Source organism: Elgaria multicarinata, chromosome 14 (genome assembly GCF_023053635.1).
Source record: "Elgaria multicarinata webbii isolate HBS135686 ecotype San Diego chromosome 14, rElgMul1.1.pri, whole genome shotgun sequence".
Lineage (NCBI taxonomy): Eukaryota > Metazoa > Chordata > Lepidosauria > Squamata > Anguidae > Elgaria > Elgaria multicarinata.
Window position 1 is genome coordinate 1,568,081 of NC_086184.1, and position 12,095 is coordinate 1,580,175.

The 12,095-nt window shown below is 54.2% G+C and overlaps 1 protein-coding gene across 2 annotated transcripts in view; it reads right to left on the reverse strand.

Annotated features, from left to right (window-relative positions):
* Positions 1 to 1,681: 1,681 nt before the first annotated feature.
* Positions 1,682 to 12,095, reverse strand: part of CPNE7 (copine 7) — a 33,525-nt gene continuing 23,111 nt past the window's right edge. For both annotated transcript variants that reach the window (XM_063141388.1, XM_063141390.1), the window contains exons 10-15: positions 10,641 to 10,774; positions 9,107 to 9,161; positions 7,399 to 7,450; positions 5,970 to 6,103; positions 4,180 to 4,416; positions 1,682 to 2,467 (exon numbers count right to left, since the gene is read on the reverse strand). In XM_063141388.1, the coding sequence (XP_062997458.1) occupies positions 2,330 to 2,467; positions 4,180 to 4,416; positions 5,970 to 6,103; positions 7,399 to 7,450; positions 9,107 to 9,161; positions 10,641 to 10,774 (750 nt within the window). In that variant the 3' untranslated portion in view covers positions 1,682 to 2,329. The remainder of the gene's footprint in view (positions 2,468 to 4,179; positions 4,417 to 5,969; positions 6,104 to 7,398; positions 7,451 to 9,106; positions 9,162 to 10,640; positions 10,775 to 12,095) is intronic.

The following is a 12,095-nucleotide window of genomic DNA, read 5'->3' on the forward strand; positions in this document are numbered from 1 at the left end:
CAATATCCCAGGTGGACGTGACCCGATGGGCACAATGACATGCCCAGGGGTGTAGCAGAGCCCAGGTTTGCAAGGAGGTCGAAGAGCAGGGACGTTCTGGTTAGCAAGGGCGACGTCACCTGCCACCCTCCCCCATCAGAGTTCCCTGGTCCCTCTGAGCTTAGCTGCAATTCCCACAGTGGCTGAAAAGAAAAGATGTGTTGTTGTGAGAGATCCCTGCGGTGATGCAAAGGATGAATTGGCTAGGCTGCTATGTACTGCTTGTCTTTGGGGTGGTGGTGACGGACACACGCACACACACACACACCTCAACACAGCAGCCTATATTTCTCAACTCTCCTTAGGGATGTGGCTACAGGGCTGTCACGATGCATGCATGCCTTTCGAAATTTTCCACCGGACATGACTGCGCCATAATCCTGTGCACACCGTTATGCACATGGAAAGCACATGTATTTCAGAGGAATCTGTGAGTATCACTGTGCACAAGGTTACAGAAGCTTGCGTCTTTTCTGCCAGAGGTTTAAGATGTGGTCAGTTCTGAAATGTAACATCACCCATCTGCTTACCAAAGCTAAAATACCCCATGTATGGATGTGTTCACACCAGCGGTTTGCTGTTGCCAGTGCAACCGCCAAGCATCCAACAGCAAATCTTATTTTGCAGCTGCAAATGGCTGTGCTGCACAAGCCAATAGCCATTGCCCAAGACTCCTTTGGGGCGTTGCAAGGCATCCTGGGAAGGGGGCCTCCTGGATGGTACATCCAGGGGACCCTTAAACAATCCCTGCCCCCACAATGGCTTGAGACACTCATGCTCTTAGTTTTTTGGGGGGACAGGCTCCCGCTCCACTTCTGTGTGTCATTGTTGCTTTGGGGGATGCTTCACTTTCCCCATCAAAAAGGTACAGAGCACAGGGGGAAAACAGAACATCTCCTTTTATTTGGCTGCCTCCCTTGGTACATTAAGAACAGCAGACTTGTCATGCAAACCTTAGGCAAACAACGACATTGTAGCAAAAGACAACCACGTACCACATGGAGGAACAGGCAGTGCCGGGCACGAAGCCTCCGCTGGAACCCGGCTAGATTCATGCACAGGGAGGGGCAGTGACATGGACGGAAGTGGAGCAGCCACGTGGCTGAGACTCAGCTCCTCTTAGGCGCTCAGATGTGGCCATGCCCCCACGTGCCTTGCAGAGGGCAAGCCGTGTCGCCTCCCCCAGGTGAGTCTGCACACCAAGGGAAGGTGAGGGATCCCAGCCAGCCACTCCTGGGGACCGAGGAGGAGCGCTGGGTGCATTTCCCAGTCAAAATGGCAAAGCACAAAGCGGTCGCATCCGTTCTTCCAGGGTCTTTGGACACAGGATGCTCTGCAGCTGCCTCAGATCACCCCCCTCCTGTTGGCACTATCACAGCAAAAAAAGCAAAAAACACAACCACCAGCAAAGGTCCTGGGCGTATCTGCTGAATGGGATGGGGCCCTCCCCCAGGGGGATGTCCCCAGGGCAGGGCAGCGCCATCTCCAGCGGCCTCTCAGCCCAATTGGGGGGGGAGGGAGGGAGGGGTGCGGCCTCTGCTGCCTCTCCATCCCCTCCCTGCAGCCTCTGCTTCATTCATGCAGGGCGGGGGAGGGCACGTTATATGGAAGGCTATTTTCCTCCTGGGGGGGTGGTGGGGACACCAAAACAAGCCAAGTCAGGGCTACCTGGAGCCTCTTTTGGGCAAGTGTGTGTGAGAGAGTGAATGAATGAATGACATGAGGGATAAAGCTAATTTCCCCTCGACTGTGCCCTCCACACCTTTCCCTGTATTTTCTCCTCTGAAAACCAACACAGGCGATGCCATCTGCCCACCTGTATCCCCTTCTCTCTCTCTCTCTCTCTCTCTCCCCCACACACACTTCCCAATGAGTGGGTTTCCTCTAGTTGTGCTTGAGACAGCTCCCAGCTTGGCACTAGTCGCCCTCCTTTCCCAAGGGAACTTTGCCCACTGCGTGTCCTGCCAGGGGGTGGCCCTCTGCTTCCCTCAGGAGAGGTGGACACTCTTAGGACTTGCTCGCGTCCAGAGGGCCAACAGGAGTCTCTGGTCGTGCTGCTGGAGAGAGGCAGGAGGACGGTGTTGCAGCGGTTGTGATGAGGCCTGGCAAGGAAAGGCCAGCAAATGTGACTCTTCTCTGGTGCTGGCAGTAGAGTGTCCCCCATCTTGCATCTCTGGCAGTTTTGCGCTCTCTCTCTCTCTCTCTCTCTCATTCACGGGAGGGAAGAATGTGCTGGCAGATGAAGGGCAGACAGACAGACAATGCGGCCGGAGCCCAAGAGGGCCCCACGTCACTGAGGAGAGTTCAGGGTGGAGTCAGGGGTGCTACCTTTGGGGCAACGGGGCGGCAAGGCCTTGTAGCTGTAATACTCCACCACCTGCTTGGGCACCTCTGCCAGCACGCACTTGGCCAGGGCCGTTGGGGAGGCCTGGAATGCAAAAGAAGCAAAAAAGGCGAGTGGGTCTCGTCTCTCTTTCCCTTCCTCCCCCCGAAATGATGGTGGCAGCTCAGCGCATTTCCGTGGCCGTTGGGAAGGAGAGTTCTTTTCTGTTTGGCCCCTGGGATTGGGCCCAAAAGGCCACAGTGTAAGCGGCTCAGTCACCTGGCTTTGATGCATTTGGAAATCTGGTATTTTGGGGGCCCACAGCCTGGGGAAGGAACCACGGCCTTGCAGGGGATGTTCCACGTGGTTTGTTCTTAGTATGTCCTGCGTTGGCCACGGCTGCCCACCAAGCCCTTCCTGCATCCTCTCAGTGCCCCAATAGCTCTGTGGTGGTGGTGGTGGGGCGCTTTCTCTGTCCCTGTGGTGGAGGCTAAACTCCTTCAAAATACTGCCCAGAGGGAAAAGGGGAGGTTGTAGACCAGCTGGACCCCAGATTTTGCTTGGAATGTGCACTGCAAGCATTCGGAACCTCTGAGTGCGTGCAAAGGGTTTTCCTCTCACGACTGAATTGCCGTGGCTCAAGTAAGGAGAGTCCCCCATCCTGGGGGAAATGCTCCCAGGCCCAAGGGTGTGGCTTGAGCCCCAGCGTCTCTGCCCCCTGAAAGGAGCAGACAGAACCTCCAACCCTCCAGAGCTCCTGAGTCTGCTTGTTGTGAATTTAACATTTCATTATGCAAAGATCCTGAAACCCGGCAGAGCCCCTGCCCCCCTGCCCCCTGGAAGTCAAAAGCTACCGCTTTGCAGCTCCCTATATCGCCAGGATGGAGCGGGGCAGGTATGCCGTCTCGAGGAGGGGTAGAACCTCCCCCTTCACCCACGACGCTCGAGCTCCGTGCACTAATTGCTTCTGGCACTTCTCGGCACTTCTGGCACCAGGACCTGAAGGGTTAATCCCACTCCACAGCGCCCTGGCTAAGCAACAGACAGCTTGTCTCCCGAGGCCTAAATTACTGACAATCAAACCCAATTAAGCCTTCGCAGTGGCCGAGCATCTTCTGCCTCCGGCTGCCAGAAATACCCAACTATGGATTTTCCTCTCTGGCTTGTGAGATGATGCAGACGAAGTGGGGGGAGAACGTCCCCAGCAGGCCTGCCCAGGCCCTACGCCTCGCTCCCCTGGGTGGGCGGCCTGCTCAGATGGGCTCCCGGGCACCTCCCCGGATGGACACTGGGCCAGGGAGCCTCCTCTTGCGCCTGGGAGAGGCCTTTGGGTCAGAACACGAACTCTGGCTACTCAAAGAGCTGGAGAACTCTGTTTCCCGGTTCTTCCCACAGCTCAGTGGTGAAGCACCTGTGTAGCACGTGAAAGGTCCCAGGCTCAGTTCCTGGCCTCTCCAGGTAGGGATTGGGGGGGGGGACACCTCCCGGAAACCCTGGGCAGCCACGACCACAGAAACCCTCTCAGCCCCAGCGCCGTTTCCGCAGCCCAGTGGTGGGCGGGGCGAAAAATACCAGCCTATTTTAGCTTAAAGCTCTTACTGCGTGTACCTGAGCTTCAGGAGACGTATTTCAGGCCTTTAAAGTGAGGGGTGTGTGGAATTGCCCAAAGGCTGAGGGAAGTACCAAATCATGAATGGACAGGGGAAAGGGGTGGGTCTGAAGCAAGCGAGGGTGGCCAGCTTGGGCCCCTGGGCCTGAGGCTCAACCCGGAACTGAGGCGGCGGAGGAGAGTGCGTCCGGGCCACGGGGTGACTTACGTTCTTGAACTCCCGGAAGGGGACGAACTGCACGATGTCACGGAGGACGGGCTCGCCCTTGGGGGAGCGCAGGACGCCATCGTCCCCGTCCAAGATCTGCATGTCGGTGAAGTCGGCGTTGCCCACCCCCACAATGATGATGGACATGGGCAAGTACGAGGCCCGGACGATGGCCTCCCGGGTGTCTGCCATGTCGGTCACCACCCCGTCTGTCAGGATCAGCAGGATGAAATATTGCTGCCGAGAGGTGCAATAAGAGATGTGTAATAAGCAAGGGAAGTGCAATACACACGATGTCCAATAAGCAGGAGACCTGCAATAAGCAAGATGCGCAATAACTGTGCAATAAGCAAGCGGGCTCAGGGGAGGAATGAGGAGATGCCCTGGCGTGTCCAGCCCCAGGAGCATAACTCAGGTTCACTGAAGGGGTCTGGAATGTGGCTCCTCAGCCGGCAGCCTTAACGGGCTACACACTGCCTCTCCTTTGAGGTTCATCAGCACTTCCAAGTTGCTACAACCGGTCGCCTGAGCTGTTGCTTATTTTTTCTCACCATCCAGAACTGACGCTCCAACACCAATCTCTGTTCTCATAGAAGGGCCTTCTCCAACCGAGTGCCTTCCAGATGGGCTGGACTGCAATCCCCATCATCCCCAGATAGCATGGCCATGATGGGAGTTGCAGCCCAACAGGCTGTCCTGAGACCTCAGTTCACCTCCCACCTTTGTCGGGGAAAGCTGTTCACTCGGAGTTAGCACTGGTGCTGCCTTGCTCCCCTGTGCCTTGGTCAAGGAGTCCAGCTTCGGACACCTTCTCCTCAGAGCTGCAGCCTGAGCCACAGTGTTCCTGTGTGCATGCAGAGGGTCAGGTGCAGGACTCTGAGCAGCACAGGCACAGTCCAACCTGGTGCCCTCTAGATGTTTTGGGTGACAGCTCACAGGATTCCTGATTAGCCATGCTGGCTGGGGCAGATGGGAGTTGAAGTCTACAGCACCTGGAGGGCCCCAGGTTGGGGAAGGCTGATTGATAGCAAGTGAGCGGCTGGGCAGCTCGCCTAGAGATTGACTTGACAGTGCTGCAAAGCGCCGTGAGCTTTCCGTAAACACCCAATGAGATGCGACAGGCGTGCAGAGCCAGGCACAGAGAAAATGCAGGTTGTGGGGAACCAGTACAACCCTTTGGGGCAGCTGTTCCAGATGGTCCCTGTGCCCCATCATCGAACACCCCAAGAGAACGATGGTCCCTTCCAGCCCCCGAACCTCATTTTGGCCTCCTTCCTCCTTCGCTCAAACAAAGTCAAGGAAGTGCCATTTCTGGGGGGGGCGGGCGGTGGGGGGGGGCTTCTGCCTGCCTTCAGCTCAGGCCTGTAATGATGCATTAGCGGCTGTCATTTATTGATAGGCTTGGCAGCAAAGCTTTCAGCCATTTAGCGAGCAATGAGCAGGCGAGATCCCAGAAGAGGAGAAACACCGGGCCCTGTCCCTCAGCCCCCGAGTACTTGGGGTGTGTAAATAATGAAGGAGCGTTCCGCCAACGTCCCCTTCGCCTGCCCAGTGCTTTCATGCATGCAAGCAAGTGGCCCCAGAAGTCCTCCAACAGCAGTGGCAGGGCCGTTGGGGAGGCCTGGAATGCAATGAGTTTCCAGTTTGCTTGCTGGAAACTCAGCGAAATGTCCGTCGGGCCCAAGGCTTCCCGTGCGGTGCCAAGCTTCCAACACCCACACAGAGGCGAGAGCAGCCCTAACCACTCTACGCCTTCCCAGAGCCAGCTGGGCTGATGGTGAGTCACTCACCGAAGCTTCCTTGGTTTGCTCCTCATCCGCCGCTACCTTGGCTACCTTCGAGATGATGGGAGCCACGTTGGTTGGGCCATAGAGCTGGATCTTGGGCAAGCAGTTCTGATAGGACTCCACCACGCCCTGGATTTCTAGCAAGGGGAGGGAAAATGCTGGTTAGGAGGCAGCCACAAGCAATGGTCCACAGAGGGGGCCTTCCTTCGGACACAATGCCATGGGGCAACCAGTCTTCCCCCAGTGGATAAGGGGAAAACCTCAACCTAAGGAAACAGGAGGGGGGCATCTTCCTGCCTAATCTCTAAAGGCCACGAGGTGTGGATCCAGTGTTGGCCTCTACGCATCAATCGCTCCTCCAGGGAAAAGTGTTCTGAGCAAGCAGGCCCAGGGTGAGGTTGTGCTCCTCTGGATGGTGGCAGGAAATCCCTGATGGGCGCAGGCCTTGGAGTGGTGCTGCGGGTGCAGCCATTGCCTGGCAGGGGTCCTTATATTCCGATTAGCTCAACAGCGCCCTCTAGAGAGCCTGGTAAGTAGGCACCATGCAGGGATGCCTGAATAAGCTTATCTCACCATCATTTCCTCCAATAGGCAACCCCAAACCGAAGGTCTTTTTTTTTGTTACAGTTGACTAACTAGGTCAAACTGGTGGGCTCTTTTGAGAAGTAGGTTTAGGGTCATTAGGAGGGTTGGTCCAGCCACTAAGTTTTCTGATTTGATGGTTGCACCACTGACATTCGAAATAGAGGGCATCACATTACTAGACAAAAGAACCATCCTTTTCTGCGAAGAGGCTGGCTTTTACTGAATTCAGATTCCCATATTTATTTATTACATTTCTATACCGCCCAATAGCCGAAGCTCTCTGGGCCATTCACAAAAATAAAAGTGAGTTTGTTCGCACTCCTGGTGAGCCTTTGATATAACACATAGCCAAAGGCCAGCACGCTCTCTCTCAAACCATCCGTTCTGTAATGAACTCTGCATGTGCTCTGGAACCCAAGACTCTCCTCAAGTAGGTAACATGTAACGAGAGTGACTTTATTGATTTCATTTTGAATTCTATATCTGATCGTTGCCTTACCTTGTTTCCCACCCACCCCGGTTTTCCAGCTAATAAACTCTTCTTTTTACATGTGACTGCATCATTTAAAAAGAAAATTTCTTACTAAAAACTCTTCCTCTCATGAAGACTGCATGGTTACGAAACTACAACGTGTACTCTTAGGAGTTTCAGTTGCATTCTGTGTTTAAACAGAAGAATTTTAAGACGTTGAGATTGTTATTTTAATATTGTATTAAATAATACTTTGGGTGGGTGGGTGGGGTTTGAACCTTGTAAAGAAGGGGTCCACCAGAAGGGAGAGACACCCACCCCTCCCAGTCCTTAACGATAAGGGAGGAAACCAAAGTAGCCCAATTGGTTCCTTACCTTCACACTCATCGTCATCAGGATTGAAATTAATGGCAAAATCATGGGAGACCTGTACAGGGAAGGGAAACACGTCCAGGGTCAAAAGCCATCTCCCTGTGGCCCTTTCTGGCCCTGGATCTGATTTGGCTACAATACTGCAGGGAGGCTCCTTCGTGGGTATCGAGCCGCCTGCCTCCCCCTTCCCCGGCCCCAGCTATCTATAGTAACATGAGCCGCTTTGATGATTCCGTGGGGGGCCCTCCAAGCCCGGGGAAAATGACATGGAGGAGGAGGCTCCCCTGCTGGAAAGCATCAAGTGGACGGACAGACTGACAGCTGGCTTCGCTATTCTGGAAGGTTCAGAGCTGTCAAGCTGTCCGTGGGGCTCCTCAGCCAAGGCTGTGTGTCTGCAGGGTGGGAGGTTGGGCAGGTGGCGTGGGAAGGAAAAGAGGAGAAACCACGGCACAATGGGAGCATGGCAGTGCTGGCTATAATTCTGCGCTTGTCCTGAGGCTCGAAGGCAGCGGGAGCCGGTGGGCAGTTAGTCTGCGGCAGCCAGAACAGCAAAGCGCCCTTAAGGTGTCCCAAAGATGAATAGATTCACGGTGGCCAAAGCTTGCATGGGCTGGAACCTTCCACAATATTCCATCGTCATGTCGCTATCCTTGAGGAAGTCAGCTGTAGGCCATGATGAAAGCTTTGACCACAATAAACCCATCAGTCATTGAGGGGCTACAAAACTCTTTGCCGTTCCTTATTTTATTTTGTGGGCAGTAGACTCAGGGCAGACAACAGCAAGCGCTCCTTCACCCAACGTATCTTTTGTTCGTGGAATCTGCTGCCACAAGCCTGGACGGGGCTTCAGCCGGAACTAGCTTCTGGACTCTCCTTACGTTCTTAATGGCAGCCCGTTTAGACAAGAGAGTCGGCCTTTACTCAGGCCTGGGGGACCCAACTTCATGCCCCACTTTGGCGTGGCCTTGGGATTCCCCAACTTTGGGGCTGGTGGACGCACGTAGAATTTTGAGAGTCTTGAGGGTGCTCTCACAAAATGGCTGCCACGGTGCTTGTGGAGCCAGTTACAAAACACCCATTTCCCAGAAGGTAAACTGGTGCGGATAAAAGAAAAGCCACTTGTTCAAAAAGCTGAGTCCAAGGCAGAGGTGGGGGTCTGAGCTGCAAAACACACAACCACCCTTTTGAACCCACAGTTTTCTGTTCCAACACCAATTACACAGAAGGCAAACTGGTGAGGTTCAGAGACAAGAGACGTGGCCAAGAAACGTGGCAGAGGTGGGGGTCTGAGCCCCAAATGCCAACCCATATATTTGCCCCCACGGTGCACAACAAAATGCCCATTTCACAGAAGAAAAACTGAAGATGCTCACGGAGAATACACACAGGGAAAATACACACACACACACACACACACACACACACACACACACACACGCCGCACACGTCACTCCCAAAAAGCCAGAACAAAAAGGAGGCAAGCACACGTGCACGCAGCACAGGCTAAATGCCCGCCCCCCTCAATCTCTGCCATCCCCTCAAGCCCCCAGGGGGGCTGCCCCGATCCCAGACCTTCCAGGGTGCTCCGCATCCAAAAGTTCACCTTGTTCTTGTTTCGGGGGCGGCTGCACACACCTCAGAATGAAGCGCTGAGCTGCAGCCTCTCCCTGAGTTTTGGGTTCCCCCCCCCCCAAGAATGTCCTTGACTTACCTCGTAGTTGGGTGGGATCCTGGCTCCAAAGCCTAAAGCCGAGAATTTCTTATCGCTGTGGAGAAGCAGGATTCCAGAGGTCAGGATGGGCCCTGGGCTGTGTTTTCCTGTGCTCGTGGTTGGGCTGGGGCGCGCATGAAGGGGTGTCCCAGGGAAAGGCTGTGAAGAGCCAGCCGCCCAGCCGCCCCCCTGGCCCAGCCTCCGGCTCCAGCTAGAACATGCTCAGGACATCCGGCTTTTCCGTGCAAAGGAGGCTGCTCCTCAGGATCCCCCACCTTTCCTTGTGGGAGAGAGGATGCCAGTGTGGCTCTCCTGGAATGCGCACGGCTTCGTCGGTGACCCCCGGGGTTAGCTCCAAGAGCCAGGCTAGACGCAACGTCACACGCATCTTCACATTTCATGTGCGTATGTTTGTGTTTAAAAAGAAACAAACAAAATGAAAGTAGCAGCTCCTTGTGGGGAGGCTGATAGTGCTCAGAACCACAGCAGGAAGGGAGGTGGGCTTTAACCCTTTCCTCCCCTGCTGTGGGCTTGATGAAAATCACTCCTCTGAAGCTGCTATTTGCGTTGGCAGAACAGCTCCGCTTGCACCAGTGAGAGATTTCCTCCTGGCACAAACAGCATCTGCAGAGGAGCAATTTGTGTCAGGATCACGGGAGGGACGGAGGGGACACCCCCCCACACACACACACCCCTCGCTGTCTGCTCTGATCCATATAATTAACAGCCCCTCCCAGCATCCATTTGCATTTTTTAAAGTTTATGTTAAATGCAAAGACACTTTTAACGTCATGCCTAGTTTGGACCTGGCTCTGCCCTTGAGTGCCCCTGTTGATTCCAGGGACTGTCCCTGCCATACCAACTACATGGATGGAGGCCCTACCGCCCTCGGATGTTGAACCTTAGGCCTGGAGACCAAACCTGACCCTCTCCAAATGGCCAGGCCCCCTGAAGGCTTAGGGACTGGCAGGAAGAGCTGAAAGCTCAAATGCGTTGGCTCTTTTGTCATTTTGGCCTTGCCCATTTTGCCTTTGGATGCAGCCCCCGGACAGCTTCTCTGGAATGGAATTTGGCTCTCGGGCTGGAAGAGGTCCAGTGCCCAGGCTCTGCGGGCTTGTTTGAGAGGGGGCCTCTTCAGGCCAGGCTTACTCCCCAAACCAGTGTGAGAGCCAGTGTGGTGTAGCGGCTGAAGTGTCAGACTGGGAGTCGGGAGGTCCGGGTTCTAGCCCCCACTCGGCCATGGATGCTCACTGGGTGACTTTGGGCCAGTCACAGACTCTCAGCCCAACCCACCTCACAGGGTTGTTGTTGTGAGATAAAATGGAGAGGAGGAGGATTATGTACGCCGCTTTACGTTCCTTGGAGGAAAAAAGGCGGGATATAAATGCAATCAATCAATCAATCAATCAACCATGTGGCTGTGGCTGCCCCTCCTTGAACCTGCCCAGCCCAGGTGTCCCTTAGGCAGGGCTAGAGAGCAGGAGGCAGAGGGTCTGATCCGTGGGCCAGGGCCAGGAGCCACACGTCGGCTCACCTGTCATAGTCCTGGCAAATCTCTCCCACGGCTACCAGGGCCTTCAGGTATTCATTGGGCTGGTAAGGGTTGATGTAGTGGAGGGAGCAGCTGTTTCGGGGGTCTCCGTTAGAGGCGGTGAAGTCAATTGCCACCTGCAAAGACGGAACGGCGAATGTCAGAAGAGCCCTGATGCTGGATCAGACCAAGGCCCCATCGATCCAGCATTCTGTTCCCATGCTGGAGGAAAGGCTGTTGCTTTCTCTACAAAAGGCCAGTGTGGTTGTATGTGATGATGGTGCCATACTTCATACACAGTTGTCCTCCATGCTGGATCATCTTAGCAGCCTCCAATGACTTGGCACCTTCTAGATGTGTTGGACTACAACTCCCAGCATGCCCAACATGCTGGGAGTTGTAGTCCAACACATCTGGAAGGCGCCCCAATTCGATGGAGGCTGCTATAGTGGAAACGGCCCTGTTTCCTGCATTGGACAGCAACACTCCAGGCAGGAGTGGCGTCCTGATTTGGTGCCATTCACATAACCAAAATACTACAGGTGTAAAGATACTGCCATGCTCCCCATCACCCTGTTCTCTGAGTGCATCACTTACCTGGGTTTGGTTCCCTTTGGAAGGGGTTTACTGGAGGCGGATTGGTGTGGTGTAGCCTTCATATTGATTTACCAAAAACTGCTTAAACCAGAGGTAGGCGGCCTGGTGCCCTCCAGTTGCTTTGGTTTGCAACTCCCAGCCAATGTGGTCAATGGTCAGCAGTTATGGGAACTGTAGTCCCAAAAGAACTGGAGAGAGCCACATTGCCTAGGTTTGAACGCTCCAACAGACCGCCAATGCCTGCTGGTACCACTGTGTTCCACGGAGACACCCTGAGATGCTTAGAGACCCCAAACGCAGCTCTCTCTGCGTGTGTCTCTCTCTCTGGCTCACTCGAGCTGCAGCCGGTCCTTCTCGTACACAGGGACCTGAAGTACAACATCGGTAGCCGAGGGTGGGGAGGTTTGCCTTTTGTCCCCTTTCTGATATTTCCTAGCCTTCCGGATGTGGGGGACTGGTCGAACAGTTCCCATGGAAACCGATGGCTGGGCTATTGACAGTCTTTTGTCACATCAAGGCTGGGCCTAGGCATTGGTTCAGGCAGGGCAAACCGCACGGTCGGCCCTGCAGAGATCTGATTCACAACACGTCTTCCTCTTAGCAAAGTAGCTCCTTCTCCTGCGTCTTCTTTACTTTCACACTTCTCCCAGCGAGAACAGAACAGGAGTTCAAAAATGTGTTCATTAGACTGAAATAACTGTTTATGCAGGCATGTTACTTTATAATTCTTTCCAGAGGGGAAAGGATGTGCAATTCCTGGGACTGAACCTGAAAGCATGTATTTATTTATTTGTTTATTTGTTTATCTATCTATCTATTTATTTATTTATTTATTTATTTATTGCATTTCTATACAGCCTA